Source organism: Hippocampus comes, unplaced genomic scaffold (assembly GCF_001891065.2).
Source record: "Hippocampus comes isolate QL1 unplaced genomic scaffold, H_comes_QL1_v1.1 scaffold71, whole genome shotgun sequence".
Lineage (NCBI taxonomy): Eukaryota > Metazoa > Chordata > Actinopteri > Syngnathiformes > Syngnathidae > Hippocampus > Hippocampus comes.
Genome location: NW_017805932.1, coordinates 163,903 through 186,325, shown reverse-complemented (window position 1 = coordinate 186,325; position 22,423 = coordinate 163,903). Strand labels below are relative to the sequence as shown.

The 22,423-nt window shown below is 43.3% G+C and overlaps 3 protein-coding genes across 4 annotated transcripts in view; 1 reads left to right on the top strand and 2 right to left on the bottom strand.

Annotated features, from left to right (window-relative positions):
* The window catches only part of fabp4a (fatty acid binding protein 4a), a 4,323-nt gene extending 3,397 nt beyond the window's left edge, over window positions 1-926 (bottom strand). Inside the window, exons 1-3 of the mRNA XM_019890250.1 lie at window positions 771-926; window positions 332-507; window positions 113-214 (exon numbers count right to left, since the gene is read on the bottom strand). Coding sequence (XP_019745809.1) covers window positions 113-214; window positions 332-507; window positions 771-843 — 351 coding nt within the window. The 5' untranslated portion in view covers window positions 844-926. The remainder of the gene's footprint in view (window positions 1-112; window positions 215-331; window positions 508-770) is intronic.
* A 1,660-nt stretch (window positions 927-2,586) lies between these two features.
* On the bottom strand, window positions 2,587-4,620 carry mrpl53 (mitochondrial ribosomal protein L53). Its single transcript, XM_019890253.1, has 3 exons — window positions 4,482-4,620; window positions 4,008-4,120; window positions 2,587-2,770 (listed from the first exon to the last, which is right to left on the bottom strand). The coding sequence occupies exons 1-3, from the start codon at window positions 4,574-4,576 to the stop codon at window positions 2,655-2,657; spliced, it is 324 nt and encodes a 107-aa protein (XP_019745812.1). The 5' UTR covers window positions 4,577-4,620; the 3' UTR covers window positions 2,587-2,654.
* pag1 (phosphoprotein membrane anchor with glycosphingolipid microdomains 1) overlaps window positions 2,742-22,423 on the top strand; it is a 29,766-nt gene continuing 10,084 nt past the window's right edge. The window contains exons 1-2 of one of the 2 annotated variants that reach the window (XM_019890242.1): window positions 2,742-2,837; window positions 7,907-8,236. The gene's annotated coding sequence lies outside the window, so the exon portion shown is untranslated. Of the gene's footprint in view, window positions 2,838-4,068; window positions 4,145-7,906; window positions 8,237-22,423 lie in introns of those variants that run through there. The other variant, XM_019890244.1, reaches the window with a different exon arrangement.

Below are 22,423 nucleotides of genomic sequence, written 5' to 3'. Positions count from 1 at the left end.
ATTTTCAGTATTCCGATATTTTTTAAGACACAGGATTAAAAGAAAAAAAATTTTTTTCTTCCCGAAGCACACGATAAATCAAAGACTTCAATGTGCTGGTTGAATTGCTTACCGCTATTAATTTGCCATCGGTCACTTCTCTCTCGATGCTCGTCTCTTTGCCGTCCCAGCTCTGCTTCTGCACAAGTTTGCCATTTTCCAAGCTGATGACGGTCTAAACACGCACACACACAGAAAGAGAGACCAGCCCTCCGGCTTAGTGGACGCACGTATGCACGCATGCATGCACCCACTCGAGAAGAACGAGACAAAGCAAGTGTGGGGTTCGAACCCGCGTCTTCCTGTCGTCGGCGGTGGTCTCCTCGAAGGGTTCGTTGAGCTTGAATTTGATCTCGGAAGTCTTGAACGTGCTCTGGGTCTTCATGCTCACGGTGCCCTGCTCGTCCACCGTGACGATCAAGTTGGGCTTGGTGCGGTTGCCCACCTGCCGGATGGCGAAACCGACGCCTGCGCACCAGCACAAGCGCACAGCAAGTCAACGACGTCCCATTTGTGAGGAGAAAAGCGCAGGTACGTGGACATAAAATCAATATTGCAGAGGGGATTTCGTGAACTATTCCTAGTTGCAGGTTAACAAAGTTCGAAATAAAAAATGAATAATAATAATAATAATAATAATAATAATAATAGTCTGGCTCATACTACCTTGTGTGTTTTATATACTTGGCCAATAAAGATTATTCCAATAATAGTAAAAAATAATATCTTACCAATTGCTTTCATATAGTCATCAAAGTTCTCGCTGGAAATCATCTTCCACGTCCCGACAAACTTCTCAACCATTGTTGCAAGTGTTTGTTTTGGTTTTCTGGTGATATTCCAAATTTGTGTGTAAACTCCCAAATCTGACAGTATCGTAAACGCTCCCAGTATTTATGAAGGACGAAGGTCCAATCAGAGAACGAGACGTCATAGCAATGAGACGGGAGAGAAAGCCCGCCCCCCGGCTTCACCGGGTTGCTACTAGCATCTTTGGCTAACATTGCTAGATGGCAAAGTAATGGCAGTAGATTCAACTTTATGAGGAATTTGCGGTAAGTATCACTTTCGACATATTTTACAAAAGTATAATGTCAGAAACGTGTATTTTGACCATATATAGATATAGCTATAACATTCCAAAGTGCAAAAGATACAACAATTGTAGTAATAAAATATTAAAAAAAAAAAAAAAAAAAAAAACAGATCAGTCAAGACAACGATCAAGACATACAGAAGATATGAATATAAAGGAGAAAAAAGTTACAAGGGCAAAGAGAGAAAAATATTGTGCTTCAATATGGGGCATAAAAGATTATATGAACACATTGAAATTACTGCAGATTTCTATTTTTAGAGAAAATGCACTGTATTGTCTCAATTATTAATAAAAGTCAGTCAAGGATGGATTTCTCCCATGGAATTTACAACAATGAATATATTTTGACATTCGTACCAAAAAGTTTATCAGATAATACGCATTATTTTTTTTTCATGCAATCTTAAACAAAACAAATAATACATTTTTGCAGGCAGTGATGACACCCTTTTCAATATTATTGTGAATAAAATCACACAATTTCTGCTAAAACAAACTAAAATATTGACTGTTCTCACATAAATGAACAATAGGGGTGTTCAATGACGGTCGTTCGGAACTCTGTACTATGACTTCACGTGAAGTTAATTGATAGACTTTTTAAAATGAGTAACATTTTCTTGTCATTTTTAACATGCTGTTTTATAATGATAATTACACATAAAGTATTTTATTTTTTGGGGGGTTGAGGCACAACATTAATTGCTCAGAACATCCATCCATCTTCTAATCCGCTTCTCCTCACAGGTGTGCTGAAGCCGATCGCAGCTGTCTTCCTGCAGTCGCTGCCTACGCCAGCTGTCTTTTGGCAATTGGCGGGGAAACACCCTGAACTGGTTGCCAGCCAATTGCAGGGCACACTCAGACGAACAACCAGTAGCGTTCCCAATTACACCTAGAGACAATTTTGACTGTTCCATCAACCTGCCATGCATGTATTCATGTATTTGGAATGTGGAAGGAAACCAGAGCACTCGGAGAAAACCCACACAGGCACAGGTAGAACTCCACACAGGAAGACCGGAGCCAGACACGAACCCTACACCTCTGCACTGTGAGACAGACATGCTAACCAGTTGTCCACCGTGCCGCCCTGCTCAGAACATGTTGACTAACTATCACAACCTGCAAAGTATCAAACTCGGGCACTTGTTCGTTTTTAACTAGCATCTTTGACTCACCTGTCATGTTAACTTAAATTCCTATTTTGTTGCAGATGAGTATTATGACTGGTTTGTTTTAAATATGTACTTTGATGAAGGGCTGGGAAATATAGCCTCAAAATAGTTTTCAGTGGTTCGAAACACACAAAAAAACACTTGTGTATTAAGGGTCACTGCTTGCAAAATGTCCTCCCTAAATGTTGGGAAAATCAAGCATGATGCAACATGACCTCCTTTGGATCGACTTTTCGGGGAGGGGGACAAACAAAGCAAAACCAAATAATCTGCTCAACATCCAATGAGACATATTTTATTATAAATAACCAGTTATGTAGACAAGAGCATGTGGATTGCTATTTGGCTGCAGCCTTGGCCTGCGGGTCCTTGGCTGTACATCGGGCCTGGAAGGCGCTGAGCATCTCTTTGCTTGTCAGGTTGGCGCCCTTCATCAGCAGCCTCTCGCCGTCCACTGAGGAGGAAAACAAAGCAGGAGGAGCTCGTCAGGACAATGACACAATGGCCGGACAAAGTTAAGTGTGAGTAAACGTCAAGCAGTGCACACACAATAGGACGGCGAGCTGCTCTTGACCTATGGCATAGATGCATGTGTTTTCACTCGCAAAATGATGAATTGCAAGGCAGAGGAGTGGAACCTTAGTTCAACACAAGTCGGTTGTTGGACTTCCAAAACGAATGTTTCCCATCAGAAATAATGGGCCTCGAAATAACTGGGTTTATTGTCAAAGTGAAGAAACCATCAACTAAATCAAACCTAAAATAAACAATCCGAAAACATGAAATATAATCTAAAATGTCTCATCAACCAATGCCACAAAAAAAAAGAGGAATATACAAATTGATGTATGGTTACAGTTCAGTTCAGTTATATTTAACTTTTGATTTTTTAAAAACTTTCCAAAAAAAGTTCTTTTTGTTTTCTCATAACAGTATAATTGAAGTACTTTTTCTATTTTACTTTATGTAAGTTTTCATTTTCAAACTGTGCTCGATGTTTCACTGGCGTACAATAATATGAAATCATTAGCCTAAGAGCATAGTGGCCCCAAGTCGTTTTTAACATACTGTCACCATATCAATAAAAATAACATGTTCGTGATTTTTTTTTTAATCTATCGTCTCAATCTCAAAGGAAGGCATTTTTATGATTCCTCAACTTACAATCAGTTCATTTTTTTTTTAATACTAGAGGATTTCAATGTTGGTCATTATGAAAGCACTTGGAGAAATTAGCTTTTTGTTCAGGTTTAACATGTGGCTTATATTTTAATGTATGAATACATCGCGAACTATTATCACATAATACTACTACTACTCATTTTGATGTTATTCGTTTTGCCATTTTTTTAACCAGAATGTTTTCTCAAAAAAAAAAAAATCTATGACTTTAGGGTGGGGTTCCTAGTGTGTCAAGCAATCTATTTCATGAAGCATCCCCCATGATACATAAGTGTCGCTTTGGCGCCATCTTGTGGCATCGTGGACCTAACATACTATGTCAAAGTGAGTTTCACTTTGACAAAGGTTGTGCTTTGCTCCCATCTTGATGGCCAATTCGATTTTCACTTTCTGTGTCAGGAGGGTTCGCTGTTCCAACATGTTAGCATTTGCACCTTTGCAGCTAATTCCGCTCAGGTTACAGACAGCTGTCACTTATTTGTCAGAGCAAATGATTTACACACACTTACCATAAGTGACATCCACAACAGGTTCCGACTTGTCGTGTTTCACCATGGATATGACCTCGCAGTTTAAATTGGTCGATCTGGCCCTCTCCGAGCCCACCATGACCAGAAATTCCCTGCAGGAGATCGACCAAGACACAGTCCGTATACTGTACCACAGTCCGTAACGACACTGAGACATTTAAGCAAACTGACTTTTATTAATGTATCAGTAGGATTGGTCAAAACTTAACGACATGCAATAATTAGCGCTTATTCAACCGGATAACACGGCTAAGAGGTTAAACCGTACAGTACCACCATTTTATATGCATATTACACATAAAAAAGTGACAGACACGATTGACTTTCGTGTAAAGAGAAGGCTAATTGGCAACATGCTAACCCGGCAATCCGCGGAGAAAGTTTTTTCGTGTTGTCATTTGCGGTTATTAGGCACGGCGCGAGGGCCCAAAATCCATCCACGGGCGTCTTTACCTCGTCGAGCGCACGTTAGCCTCGAAGGGGCAAAAGTGGACGGCGATTTTCTTCACCGCCTTCAGCACCACGGACGCTTTACCGGGGGCCGCCATGTTTTTTTCCAGCTGACACGCCGGGACGAACAGCGCGATATTCGTCAGTGGCCACTGGAGGGCGCCAGACGACCTGTGTAGTTTAATAATGTGGCTTCATAAAAATACACCACATACAATGATAGCGTAAAACGGCGCACGCCAAATGGATAAAAAAAAATCAACAATTAAAATTTGTTTTACTCTTAATTTTATTAATAACTATCGTATACTTTGGGGGAAATATTTTAACAGGGTTTGTAAAGTAGAAGTGATGGCTTTTGTACAATGATTGTTGCATCATATCGAGCTTTTCCTCAAATTGGTTCATTAAAATGTATTTACAAGAGTTCTATTAATTTGTTTAATCATGAATCATTTCTTGCTTTATGTATTTTAAATATTAAATTCAAATCAAGGTATATTCCTTTTGCAGTTGGGATGTCTTACATAATTTGTCCATCCATCCATCCATCTATCCATCCATCCATCCATTTTCTAATCTGCTTATCCTCACTAGGGACACGGGCGTGCTGGAGCCTATCCCAGCTGTCTTTGGGCAGTAGGTGGGGTACACTGTGAACTGGATGCCAGCCATTCGCAGGGCACAGATAGCTGAACAACCATTCACACTCATAATCACACCTTGGGACAATTTAGAGTGTTCCATCAACCCGCCATGCATGTTTTTGGAATGTGGGAGGAAACCTGGGGTTTCTGCAAGTATTGCTACTTGCAGAAACCCCACGCAGGCATGGGGAGAACATGCAATGTAGTTTGTTCAATAATTATTATTCAATTAAAAATTGAAAACACAAGAGTAAACCCATGCGCAGGTTCTATGTTGGTTTGTATGCATTCTGTCATGATGAACACACACGCCGGATTTCAAAAATGTTCTTCCACGCGTCTGACGGGGTTTTGGGTGGGGTGGTCTCATTCGTGCAGACAATATACTGTATGTTGCAAAGATAATACTTGTGTTGTGGCAGAGTCCCTGATGGGTGAAGTGCTGCATGCCAAAAATAGCCAGTCCATTCTTTCAGGTCATCCCGCCCTCACTTGAGGATTTATTGTGCCACACTGTCGCCGCTTTCTTACAGTAGGAGCCCTAAAAATGACTCAAATAAGCATCGACAGTACTTTGTGTGTGTGTGTGTGTGTGTGTGTGTGTGTGTGTGTGTGTGTGTGTGTGTGTGTGTGTGTGTGTGTGTGTGTCAAGGAAATGCTGGAGTCTCCATCTAAATTTAGCCGGCATTTGGCTCCACTGTCCAACTGTCACAGGCGGCGGTTACATTTGTGTTTCAGGAAGGAGGCCGGAGGCAAGATAACGACACGTTACACGGTTGGTTCTTTATGCGCTCTTGAAAAAAACTGTGTGGAGAAGCAAATAAAAACTTGTTCTGACTTCTCCGTTCGTCGCCAGACCGCAAAATGGACTTAACTGCAGGAAGCCCCCCGCCATTTCTTTCAAGACATATGCTCAAAATGCGGACATTCCGTTGGTGGATGGAGGATTGTTTCCGTTACAATGGGAATAGAATGCGTTGTTCGGCAAGTATGCAATTCCATTCACAGGCAGAGTAGGAAGTGTGTTTAAAACCTGTCGATCTCCCGCTCTATCCTGCCTTCACTCGTGAACAAGACGCCAAGATATTTAAACGCCTCCACTTGGAGTAAGATCCCACCCCTGCCGCTGAGGAGCTTTTTAACCCCCTCGGTACTTTAACCCCAGAGATAGGAGAGCCCACCTCAGAGTTCTCAGACTCTCCTTTCCTCAAAAGAAGGTGTGTTGGTGGATTTGAGGTCTTCGAAATATTCTGCCCACTGACTCACAATGTCCCGAGTCGAGGTCAGCATTGCCCCATTCCCACTCTAGATGGTTGATATCATAAGATTTTAATATGATGTTTTCCCTACAAAATACTCCGTTTTATAACATGTTGATTCGATAACACGCCGAGGCAGATGTTGTATAACGTGTTGTTTTCAACGAGTTCCCGTTTCTCAGGAGCCATCGGACTTCATTTCTCATAGGTAGGGCCAGATGGCTCCTGTTTCCCAGGACCGGTCTCATGACAACATAACAGAATTGCGTGAGAAAGAGTTGTTCAGCATAATAGTTTGTGAAATGCCAGTTGATAACGAAACAAGTGTGGCGCCAGAAGGGCTGAGTTGGCCACTCACCCCTTCTTTCGCACACGCTCAGAGAAGGATAAGAGGAGACTTTGCCATCCCCTTGCTAGAGTCTGCTGAGGGTTGTGTACGGACGCCCAGCTGGTATTGAAGCTCGCTCTACCAAGGGTGTTGGCTCTCCACCCTATTGGCGCACGGTAAGAGTTGATTCGTTTCTTTGTAGCTTAATACCACGCTTGCTGTTGAATGATTGTGTGACATATTCTGTGGGGCTAATAAACGTGCAATTTGTTAGTAGCAGATTTGTCTCTTGTGATTCTGATATTTGCTTGTGTGACATATTCTGTGGGGCTAATAAACGTGCAATTTGTTAGTAGCAGATTTGTCTCTTGTGATTCATTTCTGAGTGCCTATCTCCAACGATCCTATTCTAAATTTGATACTGAGCCAGGGCGAGGTATCAGAAATGTTTTAAAACAATGGTGTTAATGTTCTGAGACATCGGACGGTGGACCAGAATTTCTTCAAAGCCGTCCAGAAGTCGGCTTCCATGGCCGCACCGAACTGGAATCCATTTATTTATCTTACTTGATCGGATTTAAAATTGATTAGTTGGTTTACTGTAAATAATACAATGAACTGCGATTGACTGGCAACCAGTTCGGGGTGTGCCCTGCCTACTGCCCGAAAACAGCACGTCTACGATCCTCACGAGGATATGCAGATTAGAATGGATGAATGGATGAATAATACAATGAAATAAGAATAAATAAATACATACATAAATGGAACAAATTTAACTCTCTTTTATAATCGGTTAATTGAATACGATGAAATAGAAGTAATTCAATAAAATTAATTTCTCTATTAAAATCAATACACATTTTACACATATTACATATTTAACATGTTTTAATTGCTTTAATAAATATTTGTAAAGGTTGATTATTTATAGTTGGGTAAAAGTATGAATATGACCACTTAAGAAGAGCAGTTATAATTTGATTTTTAGTATACCTTTTTTCATGTACTTGAACATTTTTTGGTTTTGTTAAACAATTGGTTATTTATCACAAAATTAAATCGAATTATTTTGATATTTAAATATCCAGTTTTACGTGTACACTTATCATTTCTCGTCCATGTGATTAAATCATTGCTTGATGAATTGTAATATGTAATAAAAAGTAAATTTGTTTCCCCCCCTTTTTGTAGCAAGACTCCATTACCCACAAGCCCTTGGGGTAGCAATGCCCTCCCTGATTGGCCGCTTGGCTCCCGGCTGAGGCAGCGCGCTGCTGGCGGGGCAACGGTAGGGCTCACTCGGCCAAAGCATCGGCAACGATACCGGCGCGCTTTGCTTTTCACTTCCTCTGGTGAAATGTACGCACTTTGAAGACAGCCAGAGACACAGCCAGCATCCCCATTACGACAACACCTCCATCTTACGCCGGGACGCGACACCACGACAACGGGGGAACGTTTAACGGAGCGATACGACGCATTCCAACGGCGGGAAGCTTCTTGGTAGAAGACCCTCGCGAGGTAACAACCGCTTCGTGTTTTATTTTATTCCCTTAGTCGCATGCCAATGTGTGCGTAGTAATGTTTAAGCGAGTTATAGTGAAAGTGCCGAGCCTTTAGCGGTGACTTGTTGCCATTTCCTCATTACGAATGCAAAACGCGCTGTCAATTACAGTGACATTGAACGCATCTTCAATCGCCCCCACCGCGCGTGTGTTTACATTTTGACCAGGGTTGTGGGTGGGGAACCTGTCACTCACACTGGACACTTTATTAGGTATAACTGCAAGAGTGTCAGTACAAAGCCTCGCCTTTTACTCTTTGATAACTCGGACATGTGTCACGGATGCTGCCACAAAGTGTAGGGGGCTGGCGAGTGTGCCGTGTGTTTGGCTATTGTTTCGAATGCACTTTCAAATAGGGTATTTTCCCCCTCTAAATAAGACCCTCAATTCCTCCCCACGTCATTCCAATCCATGCGGACACCCCCCACCCCTTCCCCCCCTCTTGGCAGCACATTTTCGCTGCAGCAGCCCCATTAAAAAAAAAAAAAATCGCCTCAAGCCCACACAATTTGCACTTTGTCGCACTTTTGTAACCAAGTGTCCTTGTGCTCGTCAAACAGTGCACGATAGGTACAAAAGAAGGTCCGCGTTTTGGGAACAGCAGCGCACCAGGGGATGTTGCAAGACGGCAGCTTGTGGGAATCCCGAGCATGCCGGGGATGGAAGTCGATGATTAGTTATTACTGCAGCTGTTGCATGTTAGACGGGAGCAAAGGTTTCCAAGAATGTTCTCAAGAAGGAAGATTTTGGTTTGGCAAATCTACACCGTGTGCCTGTGTTTCCTCAATCTGTGGCTTTCCAAGGTTGTTCACTTAATTGTAGTGGGTGTCTGCGCTTTTATTACGACTTCCATCAATTATTCAACGCGGTCGGAGGTGCAGCTAATTATTTAAAGTTTTCCCGCAAGCCCCTTTCACACAGTCACTCAAAATAGACTTTTTGTTGGGGTCGTGTTCTGTCTGAAGGTGCAGAATACAAAGTCGTAATGCAAAATTCCTGGCTTTTGATGGAGCAGGGATGTTAGCAGGGACAACAGTGATGCCTTAAGATACAAGTGACTCAACATACGAGGTTTTGGAGATACATGTTGGGATCGTAATAATTTTTTTTAATGCTTTGATTTGGGAGCAAAAATGTCAGGTACAAGCGCTGTGTGGTGGCGGTAGACTCAACTCAACTCTAAAGTAGCCGCAATTAGGTTGATTGTGAACTATACTTCAAGAAAGAGGCATCAAACAGCAGGAGCGGCACAATGTTCTTCAGTTGAAGCAAAAAATCTGGCAAAAAGTCTTTCATTTGTTACGTGCAACTATTACTGCAGTGTTTTCTTTTTTTTGGTGCTATTTTATTTATTTTTATGCTAGTTTACAAAAATGTTTTTTGAACAGATAAAGGGCATTTCCATTCATTTCAGTGAGATGATTTGCAAATTTCCTGGCTTGTGAGGTAGTGTCATTGGAATTTCACAAGATTGGCGTGAAAGGAAAGGCAGAGAAATCCGGCATCTTCTTTTACAAATTTTGAAGAAACTTTAGGCCCCCTTTGAACTGCTGTTTCGTACTTCCTGATACCATTCTGTTGGTGAAAGTGTGAGGATAATCTGCCTCTGGATCTTCTCTTTCTTGTCAAAACGTCTTTGAGCCGACCACACACACACACACACACACACACACACACACACACACACACACACACACACACACACACACACACGCGCACACACACACACACACACACACACACAGACACTGACACACATTTTAAGGGAAGCTCCAGGCAGATTTATTTACGCATAAAAGAATACCAATCTGAAGGAGACCCAAGTTGGCACCTGTCGGAGGTATGGGCTTCCCTCGGAACCGGTTTATCACAAAAACCGATGTTGTCTTGTATTGGCACTGTGCAGCCTTGACAATACAAGTTAACGTTAAATGCTAGCAAGCCCAACATGTTGTTCCAGGTTTGTTCCGCCACCCAGCTCTTAAACATCATTGATAGTTATCTGTATTTATCGTTTAACACATTCAGAAAGAGAAAGACGACTAAAATAAAAACCCTCAGCAATTGTTTTATTGATCAATAATTTTCCACCTGGTCCTAATAGCTGATGCACACTTTTGCTGGTCAATCCTTGAAGGATGGAGTTGGTTATACTGCAGTCCGTTGATTGGTGGGCAGACAGTCCAGTAAAGCATTTGAATGAGAAAACAAAAAACAACAACAACAAAAAAAAAAAAACAACCATAAACATTTAGCTGTGGGCACCCATGTCACTCACAGATGCTCCAGTGTAGACCATGAGGAAGGCAACCCCAAGTGCACGAAAAGAATACCTGCCCCACACATGTGTATTTTGGATGGGTATCGCTGTTTAATCATGAAAAATCGTTTTTTTTTTTTTAAATCCGACCACATCAATAATTTGTGAATAATTGCTAGAATAATCGATTCTAAAATTATTTAATGTCTGCAGCCTTACTTTCATTCCAAAAGTTGCACATTTACTGCTCCATTTTGACCCTCCCATTCCATGTGCACACAGAGCAGTGAAACTGGGAAATTGTGGTCCGTCGACCTGACCGAGAGGACGTAACTTCACGCAAAGTGTGACTGATGAGGACAATGAAAAGGCGGGAGGGCGGTTGTAATCATAAAAAGAATATATTGATATTCAGCGCCGGAGCTGCTGACCTTCTGAAAATTGATTGGTCGTTTGTGACGCGGGGCACTTGGCAAGCGCTCCCGGATCCCATTTTGCAGGAGCTCGCGCACCCGCAGCAAACCTCGGTCCCATCAGGAAGCGCTCGTGGCCGTAAAGGGGAAGCCAGCTGACCTCGCGCATTAAATATTAGCTACGCTGACTGCAAGTTGACACGCGGTGAGCTAACACCTCAAAAGCCACATCAAACAAGTTGGTTGCTACCACCGCAGCGCTCTTAAAAGCAGACCCGTTTGTCCTGCTGTACACTGGCCACATTCCTGCCCTGCGCAATACCTCCGAGCACCGAGTCTTAGCTTCATACTTGCACTGTGTGTTTGCGGTGAGAAAACGTGCCGGATGCGATTAGCAGAGATTGCTTCTGGGAGGCTCTTGTGGGAAATCAAGAGTCCCTCTACTGCGGCTCGAGTCACCACGACACCGAGAGCAGAGCGGGGCTTCCTGTCTCGTGCTTTGTTGGAGGATGAATTGCCCAAAGGCCAACAAAGAAATGAAAATGTGCTGCTAACTTTCTCTATTAAAGTTGTTTGGTCGACATGGTCTTCATATATTCGATTAGTTCATGACAAAAATATCCAAAACGTTCACAAAAACAATGAATCTAGGTTTATTGAAGATGAGGCGGGAATCAATTTTACACAAAAAAAATGTCCTTGTACCATATTGGCCCGAATATAAGACGGCTCTGATTATAAGACGACCCCCACTTTTTCAGTCTTATTTCAATGCAAAAAAACACCGTCTTATATTCGGGCCAATACAGTGAAACTCCTCTACAACGAAATCGAGTTTGCGGCAAGAAATTTTTCACAACAGGGGGTTTTTCGTCGTATGGGGGGCAGGAGAATGGGAATTGTGTTAATGCATGAAGATTTTTTCACATAAGGGGGTATTTTCGCCCATGGAGGTTTCGTTCTAGAGGAGTTTCACTGTATTGGCCCGAATATAAGACGGCTCTGATTATAAGACGACCCCCACTTTTTCAGTCTTATTTCAATGCAAAAAAACACCGTCTTATATTCGGGCCAATACAGTGAAACTCCTCTACAACGAAATCGAGTTTGCGGCAAGAAATTTTTCACAACAGGGGGTTTTTCGTCGTATGGGGGGCAGGAGAATGGGAATTGTGTTAATGCATGAAGATTTTTTCACATAAGGGGGTATTTTCGCCCATGGAGGTTTCGTTCTAGAGGAGTTTCACTGTATTGGCCCGAATATAAGACGGCTCTGATTATAAGACGACCCCCACTTTTTCAGTCTTATTTCAATGCAAAAAAACACCGTCTTATATTCGGGCCAATACAGTGAAACTCCTCTACAACGAAATCGAGTTTGCGGCAAGAAATTTTTCACAACAGGGGGTTTTTCGTCGTATGGGGGGCAGGAGAATGGGAATTGTGTTAATGCATGAAGATTTTTTCACATAAGGGGGTATTTTCGCCCATGGAGGTTTCGTTCTAGAGGAGTTTCACTGTATTGGCCCGAATATAAGACGGCTCTGATTATAAGACGACCCCCACTTTTTCAGTCTTATTTCAATGCAAAAAAACACCGTCTTATATTCGGGCCAATACAGTGAAACTCCTCTACAACGAAATCGAGTTTGCGGCAAGAAATTTTTCACAACAGGGGGTTTTTCGTCGTATGGGGGGCAGGAGAATGGGAATTGTGTTAATGCATGAAGATTTTTTCACATAAGGGGGTATTTTCGCCCATGGAGGTTTCGTTCTAGAGGAGTTTCACTGTATTGGCCCGAATATAAGACGGCTCTGATTATAAGACGACCCCCACTTTTTCAGTCTTATTTCAATGCAAAAAAACACCGTCTTATATTCGGGCCAATACAGTGAAACTCCTCTACAACGAAATCGAGTTTGCGGCAAGAAATTTTTCACAACAGGGGGTTTTTCGTCGTATGGGGGGCAGGAGAATGGGAATTGTGTTAATGCATGAAGATTTTTTCACATAAGGGGGTATTTTCGCCCATGGAGGTTTCGTTCTAGAGGAGTTTCACTGTATTGGCCCGAATATAAGACGGCTCTGATTATAAGACGACCCCCACTTTTTCAGTCTTATTTCAATGCAAAAAAACACCGTCTTATATTCGGGCCAATACAGTGAAACTCCTCTACAACGAAATCGAGTTTGCGGCAAGAAATTTTTCACAACAGGGGGTTTTTCGTCGTATGGGGGGCAGGAGAATGGGAATTGTGTTAATGCATGAAGATTTTTTCACATAAGGGGGGATTTTCGCCCATGTAGGTTTCGTTCTAGAGGAGTTTCACTGTATGGTAATTTATAAAAAGTTGCATTTGTTCTCGACTCAAAATTGTCTGATGACTACAAAAATACAAAGGTTCACTGAAAACAGAAATGTCAAAACCTCTCACAAAAACACATGCGTTTGGTCAGTAATGATTACAATAAAAATAAAATATCCAAGTGTGTTTTCACACGTGAAGACAGCGCTTCATCCGCAGGTTGCCAAATGAAACGAATCCCGACAAACATTTCAGGAGGTGCCGGTTAATGATTACCATTTGATATGCGCGTCCATGCGATGCGGTTGCTGTATGCCAACCCACGCTTGAAAATAGCGGATCTTTCCTGGCTTAGTTTTGACAATCAAGGGCTGCGAAACTTGCTGTGATGTCACAAATGCAGGCACACTTTGGGAAAGAGGCTCGTAGCGAAACTTGCTTGCCAAATTTCTCATTTGATAGGTTGGAAGGCCCTCCAGAGACTTAGTACACAAGCTGTTAAAAACAGCAGAACCCCCTCCCCCATCACCACCCCTTCCTACCCCCTCTTGAGAGCACCGCGGCAATTCTGCAGCACGAATGTCAAGTGCTGCATCAGCACCAGAAAGAACATTCCGCCTCGTCACCCACTTGCGCGCACTCAGCAGTGCCGTCAATCTCTTTCGCCTCGACCGAACAATACCGGACCGTAATAATTCTTGCCAAAGAAAGTGAAAAAAGGAGGCTTTGAGCGCCTCGCTCTGTAGCACGGTGCGATGAAACGTGGATGAAGCCCAGACATCTGGGGAATGTCGGCCGTTGACGGTATGCCGAGTATTTCCACACGCGCTGCCAAACCAGTGTTCTTTTAAGGCAGGTCATGAGATTGTTACCTGATGACAGCACAATTTTCGACTCTCAGCACAGTCACAGTTGTACCCTGTATTGTAAAAATTTCTCAAAAATCACTGATTAACAGATCGTTCCTAAATGTAGGTTAGCGAGCATGTCAAAATGTCCACTTGCTCTCGAAGTTGTCATTCGCGAGACATTTTTTTTCAAACGTTCTCTTTCCCGAAACAAAGTCAAATCAAGGACGTAGAGGCCGTACAAACTTGCAGTCTGTCAAAGCTTCCACGCTCCGAGAATCTAAGAATAACATCAGGGATCAAGCATCCAGGAAGTGAAAGGCCTCTCGCCTTCCTCAACAAGCGACTCTTTGTTGGACTCTCTTTCGATGTACTCTTGCGTCCTCATGCACTCCGCCGGACTCTCCGTTTATCTTCCTTCCTTTGAACATCGCCACCGTCTGCACATTTTGCAATCAGGCCCACCCGTCTCATCCAGACCGCAACATGGCCACTTTTGATTTGATTTAATTTCACCCTCCCCTGTCTCAGCCGTATAATAGCTTCTGTCAACGTGTGCACTCACGGAGTTAAAAAAAACAACAAAAAAAAAAAACAAGCGCCCCCATCTAAGTAATCCTTCTGATCAAAGAGATTCTGAGGTAGAAAAAAGGCAGGAAGGGTACAATACCTCAAAGGCTCCCTTTCCAGTTTGATGGCGATGAAAGGAAGTAAGATGGACAATATAACGGCTCGACAATAATGGCTGGCATTACAATGCTTCATGTCAAACAGAAGTTATGAATATACCACTTGTGGAAGAAGTTAAAAAGTAGATTGTCCAAAAATGGTCTTTCCTGAAACGGCTAATGCGGGCGGTGGTATGCACGGTGGGCAGAGAGCGAAGATGGGGCAGGGTCCTCCAAATGAGACATGACACAATAAACGTCGGCCATGCAAATGAGCTGCACTTCTATCCCGACCCGAAACGTTCGTGGCCAATCGGTTCAATCTCGCATCGGCGTTTGTTCACAAACGCGTTTGCCGAATAGCGGCGTGCTTTCGAGAACAACGGCAGACGTTCCGAGTTGACTGTTCTGAATCAACAAAAAAATAAAATAAAAAAATAGACCGCCTTGTTGCTTGAAGGAATCTCAGCAGACAGGAAATAAGGCGATTGGTGCGTTTTGGGAGACATCCTGCTGAGTCGGCATTTCCCCCTCGAGAGAAGAGAGAGTGAGAGAGAGAACATCTCCAGAGCCAAAATCCAAAATGTGTAAATGCAACTGTGTGTCACCAGCGACACAAACATTTCTTTGTGTTCTTTTTAAAATAGTAATTTGTATCCAGAAAGAGACATTCTCTTGTAACACTTCAGTCCAAACACCTGCTCGGAATGACACAAGAAGCCAGCCTCCTGGGAGATTTTCAAGGGAAGCAAAGCCTCTCTGTCTCTTGTGAAGCCTTTTAAGATTAAGATAAGATAAGATAACATTTATTTGTCCCACATTGGGGAAATTTGCAATCGCAAAGATTGGGTAGACCAAAAGAAACTTAACAAAAAAAAATCATTCAAATGTGATCCGGATTGAAACTGTGACCTCATGGAGTTCAGTTGGAAGAGTTTTACATTTTGGGGCATGTCATCGACTTTGTTACCAATCGTCAGTCGGTTTTGGAAAAGGGCCAACCTGACCCCAAAATTGTCTCTTCCAACCAAAACATTTGATCTCCCATGTCATCAAACTTCCCCGCGACAGGCTGCCCACGTTCAATGACACAAAATGAACTTTATGAGTATTCATCGGTCAGCAATCCCGGGGGCAAGTTCGTCCAGTCTAGTCTGGGATGCCTGGAAATCACCATTTACATGCTTGCTTTGAGGCAAAATGGCACGTTTCCTGTATCTTTGAAGGCCTGGCTTCATGATACTTTTTTTTTGTGGGTCTGCTCATGGTATCAAATGTCACGTTGCCAAGAGAAACAAGCTTTGAGACCGACATTTTTCTGAAGAATCATGCTTAGGCCTTATTTCACCCTTTTAGAGACAGCGGTTACTCCAGTGGACAGCTTTTCGCGTAATCAGGTTTCAGGGTGCATGAAAGGATTATTAATGGTCGGGAAGTGCGCGTGAAACAATCGTCCGCATGTGTTGATGACCAACTCGGAGGTTTCATTTAGCAAGTCTTCCCCTTTGCTTTGACCCGTGACTCTTTCTTCCCTCGCTCATTACGTTTCATCGGCACTGGCGGTTCTGCTTCATTGTTCCGTTTGATTTGAATAAATGAGAAAACGATTGCCTGTCGGGTGGCCCGACAATAAATACCCACTACTGTATACGTTTCCTTCACTGCTTTTGTATGCGAAACGCAGGAAGAGTGACTGGGGGGAATTCCAACATGGCTTCACTCCCATTTGCATGCTTCATACACAATATCTTACACACACACACACACACACACACACACACACACACTGAGCCGCGTGGTAACAGACGCTGCCAGTTGTTTCCAGCTGTTCACCCCCTTCATTTGCGCGGCAAACAGAAGCAATGCCGCCCGTGATTGTAAGCCGCAGACAATCCCCAAACAGCCGGCCCATCCCCGCCGCAGCGCTGGCCCAAACAAGGGCAGTGCTTGTTGCACCAAGCTCACGTCACATTTGTGTCCGCCGCTGCTGTGCGACACATCCAATCCGAAACCCTCGTCGCTGACAGGACAATGACAGTGTCCGGTTTAACCCTTTCATGCACCAATAACAATAACATGTAACCTGATAACATGATAATCTGTCCACTGTAGTGACCGCTGTCCCTGAAAGGGTTAAGGGCCGTTGTCTTCCAGTCGTAGCATGCAAAATGTGATCAAATAACAGCTGAAAATAGCATGGTTACGTTTTCCTGAAAAAGATTTCTGAAATCTTTGGGCTTTTTTTGGGGGGTGGGCCTCCCATAAAAACATGACATTCTAGATCAGGTGTGTCAAACTCATTTTTTGTCATGGGCCACATTTTAATTACTGTTTCCCGTGGGGGGCCGTTATGACCGAAACCAAATACAGTCATACCTCGGTTTTCGACCATAAGCCGTTCCAGAAGGCAGTTCGAAAACCAATTTGTTCGAAAACCGAAACCACGCTCTTTTAAAAAAATAAAAATCTTTATTGAACACGTCTGTTCACAATGGACTGCTACACGAGGAAGCGTCACTTCGTCGTCTAACCGAGGAAGCGTCACTTCCTCGTGTAAGGAAGGCGAGAGGAGTCAAGTGGTGCATTCAAGTGCGCTCAGTTTGGTTGAGAACCAATTTTCGGTCGTAATCCGAGGCATAAAAAACTCGAATTTTTTGGTCGAAAACTGATTTGGTCGAGAACAGAGACGTTCAAAAACCAAGGTTTGACTGTAATAGAAGTCAATAATAAGGGTTTATTCAACTATTGTTGAAGTTACTCTAATGAGGGGGTTCTTACAATATGTCTCATTTATTACATATGAGAATTTTAAATTTTGGTCAAGATTTTAGCACGCATCATGGAAGTTGACATGTTTAATTTGCTTGCGCGGGCCACATAAAATGATGTTGCGGGCCGGATCTGGCCCCCGCTTTGAGTTTGACACCTGTGTTCGAGATGAAAAATGTGCTTGCACCATCTCAAATTTTAGGGTGAAAATGCCACCATAGGGGCAATGCGCATGGTGCCCTTTATTCTAACCATGTTGGGTTCAAAACCGAAAGAAATCCAACATGTCAAACCAACAGCTAGCCAAAACTTTTCACTTTTTAACTAGTTTTGACTAAAACTGGTTCTTCGCCACTTCGCCACTTGTTCCTATTCTCGGGAGGCTCTGAATAATGCAATGAGAGATGCTAAACCCCCGCTGCCGCCATTGTTGTGCGGCTCATCCTCCAGCCCACATTGCCACCTGCTCTAGAAGGAACTTTCTGGGTCGCCGGGGGATTAGCAGGTCCAGGCGGAGGGGTGTGCTGGCGGATTGGGGGTCCACAAATAGGTCAGAGTGCCACATTTCAAAGCGAGGCGACATGACTTTGAAGGCGAGTCGCTAAAGCGGGAACACATGGCTCACTTCCTGTGTTTGGGCTTCATTCCACTTGTTCGCATGTGGCTAGCCTCCCATTGATCGACAGCTAATAAAAGCGTGTTCACAGTAAAGGAGACTAATCTTAATGATCAACAAATCGATCTGTGTATGTGCATCCGAAGCCTTAATAAAAATGCACAAATTATATACACGAAACATTTTCGACACAGTTAGGACGAACCATTCCATTGAAAGCCTGGCTTGTAACTATTATGTCTGCTGTTGCGATGATCGGCCATTTTAGCGGCCCCCCCTGCCAAAATCTATGCTAGCCGCTAAACGCTAAGCCTATAAAAACCATTGCGCGCAGTATCGCGGAGTAATCCCAGCAACATTATTACAGGCTACAAACCCGTGCTTAACGCTCACGTCCTTAATTCCATGACATGGCTGCAACCGGAGAACCGTATTTTCCCGGGATTACATTTTGTAAATAACCGCTTGATTGAACCAACTGAGCAACATTCACTATTGATGTTAATAGAAGACCATGCAATGGATTCACTCCGCATCTCCGGTCTTGTCAAACATCCCCAGAAGATGTTTTTAAAAAAATTAGCCTCCCCTAAGCTGGTTTTTCGGGGCTCACCACACGCCAAAATAACAGCCCAACGGCTGTGATCTGTTCTAGTTTTTCCCGCGCTCAGTGGGACTTGGCGGGGGCCGCGAGAGGCAGCGTTCCTTCACCGCCAGGGGAGGGACAAACGCCCATTCACGGGGACGCGACACAATACGGCCACAGATTAGGATGCCAAGCGGCACATGAGGATGAGGATGCCAGACCTCCTTTCCCATCCCCCCCCTCCCCACCCCCAAGCAACCTCGCTGTGTGTGTGACGATGCGCAGACACAGCACCAGTCTGATGATGATGATGTTGTCGTCATCGAGATTTGCATGCTTTGTTTTCTTCCTTCTTTTCTTCGCTATGTCGCCTAATTCTCTCTCATTGTTACATTTAATAGCGCCAACTGTTCAGAGAAATTTTCACTTTTTTTTTTTTAATTGATATTTACGTGTAATATTCGACCAGCTCCACACCGTTGTAATTTTCCTCGATTAGACGTTGCTACCGAAATGATTTTGTTCTGGCTTCCATGTAGCCTTTCTCCGTGAACCTTGTTCGACATGCTGACATTAATTTGTCCCCGCGGTCTGCGGAGAACATACTTTCTGGATGAATGAGCACCTTTACTGTAATATTTCAAGAAATTGTGTCCCCCCCCCCCATTATGCGGCTTCATTCCTTTCCTTTCTGGCAGGGGCCTTTTTGAGGGCGTCCAGCACCGATATTCCCCTGGATGTCGTTTTCTTGATCAGGCCCGACACTTGTTCCGCGTCGGCGCGCAGCAGCAATCCCTCGCACAAATCGCGGGATTTATCCTCCTTCACTTTCAAGGAAATCACTCATGTGGGGATTACGACAGACTTTTTCAAGCCGCTTAAATCAGGCACAAGTTGATCTTGCTGCCGCATCCCCTGCTGTATGCGCTTTGCTTTCTGATTAAAAACAATCAAATTTTAAATATAGACAATACTTGATTTCAAAACCACTCCTCCATTCAAATCCATTAGAATGTCGCAAGGATGACTCAACATCTGTTTTTTTTTTTTTTTTTTGCTTCTCCGTTGTTTGATGGTGTAGATGAGTTTGACACGTCCTCATTTTGCTCTTTGACGTACGGAAGTAAAAGTGCAGCACGTGAGAGCGAACGGTGGCCAAATTTGGATCGTCAAGTTCAAACTAGACAAAAAAAAAAAGAGGAACATGGCGCACTGTACTTTGCATTTGTATTTCCTTTGTGAGACACACCCTGCCGCAAAGGAGCTAAATTTGGACGCGTTTTTGCTTGACGTCCTCCTGAGGGTCACTTGGGGAACAGCATGCTTGGGGTGTGTCCATCATTTGACCATTGACCTCTCTTTGAATGTGAAAATAGTGAATTTGTCCTATCTTTGGCCGTCATTTAGGGGAATCCAAATGTTTCCTCTGTCCACCATTTTGGAGCATGAACGAATAGTAAAAGTCCAAAGTCATCTAAGCGGTGCTTTACGGTCCATAAAGGGACAGAAAACTGACTGTTTTCCCAAAATGTATCGCATGGATGAATAATTAATCACCCAAGGGGTCTGGTCTAGGCGCCCACTTGCGGAATTGATTTATTAATGGGCACGTTCGTTACTTTTATCCAGAAGTGTAACACGAGCGTGGCTAAATGATAGTTATCCTGTTTCCTGGTTTCCAGTAAGACGGCTCCATTTGTCACGCCGAAATCATCAGAGCTGCTGCCGGGGCGGTGTTGCCATGGCAACAGATGTTCCCCGCCGCCAGTTCGACATGTGCGATGTTTGCGTTTGCCGGCGTTGTCCTATTCCGTCCCACCCCCACCCACCAAATGGCCTTCATGGGGTCAGGGCACAAGATGGCTGCCAGCATGTGTGAATCTGACTGAGGCAGTTTACTGCCAGAAGCGCGCTGCTTTCAATGCATCAAATGAAATGCATTTTCATCCAAGGGGAGACTAAGGGCAAACTTCTTTGTCCCCTATTCGAAATAGTTCAGCAGGAAACTGAAAGCTTTGCCGCATCGAATGCATCAATTGGTACGAGAAAGGGATGGGTCTCTGTCCTTACTCCTTCGCAATGGTGAGAAAACATTTTTTTTTTTATCCAAGGGGAGATTGGGGGCGGTCTTGTTTTTGCTACTTTACAGTAGTACAACTGCGAAAATCTCACTGACAGGCAGTCATGAAAACGAGGGAAATCTGCATTTCGTTCTGAATTGTGATTTATTTATTTTGCATCATTTTTATTCGAAAGGAGACTGAGGGCACTCGTGTGTGTCTTTAGTTTCCAAATTGCAAAACCCACACCGCATTGAGCTTACCGCCCTCACGAGCAACATCAACAAAAGGCGAACATGTTAAGGAGACTAATTTAATCCAATAGGAGACTACGGACCAAGTGCACACAGAGAACAGCAACAAGACTTGCTAACAAACAACAGCGGAGCCAAACAAATTTCTCCTGTATGAAGGAGGCCATTTTTAGAATGAGGGCGAAGTGCAACAAAGTGGAGACTGTGGAGCACAATGCTGCAGTTTGAGTAAATCAACGCTCTATTTTCCGAACACACACGCCACCCACAGCTTCATGCCAAGGGTGTTGCTGTGGCAACGCAGCGCCGGAGCTGACTGTCATTATTCTCAACCGCAAACCGCAAATCAATGCTCAGTGGCTTATTCTTCATTCCTTTCTCAAAGAATCAAGGAGGGCACATGTTGGCATCAGTTAATTCTTCACCGAAAATGTTCCCACAAAGTTGAACTTTTTTTCAACCTTGAAATCAAGCTTCCTACCACGGATGTGATACGTCCATTTGCTCGATGCTGTTCGCTCTAGCCAGCTGCCGCTAAAACCTGTTGACATTGCGAACGCAGCCCACGGCAAGGACAGGAAGTGCCATTGCTTGTGCCCACCAAGCGCAATCAACTCCAAAGACAAAAGTCCCAAGCTAGCCGAGTTTCAAGTTTGCATTTGCCCTGGCATGCGGGGCCGGAGTGTTTTGGGAGTCAAATGGACGGCGGATGGAGATGTGAGCAGGTTGCTGATGGTGACTTGTGTGCAGACGCTGCCGCACTCTTGCAGTTTGTTCCACCGCATCGCTGCTCTCTGTTGCCACCTGCTGCCCAAATCAGACTTTGTTTCACATGATGAGGAAGGCGCGTGATTGCACATTGTTTAAATGACAGATGCATATTTTTTGAACAAAACTTATGTCTCCATGCAGGAGGGAGAATAAAAATGTCTTTGTGGTTTATTTTTTTGACATTAAAAAAAAAAGATTATTTTTTGGGGGGGCGGGCTTTGTTTTCTTTGCATTAATGTAACATTTATTCAAAAGTTCATCGTAGGTTATTCAAAAAAATAATTTTTAAGTCATTCTTAATCATTTGGAAAATTTCAGATAAATGTTGCTTTTTGATTATCTGAATAAAAATTACAATTACAATAATAAATTATGATGATCCTTATTTCAAATAATTAACTTTTTGTGCAGTTGAAAACTTGAAAAATTCCTTCAAAATGTAGATGTATAACTGTGACTATATGTACATATATTATGTTTGCATGTGTTTCAAAAATAATAAAAACATGAAGTAAATAATAAACAATATTTTTTGACAAAATTAATATGAACATCATCACTATCCAATGAAAACTCCACTTCTTTTTTTTT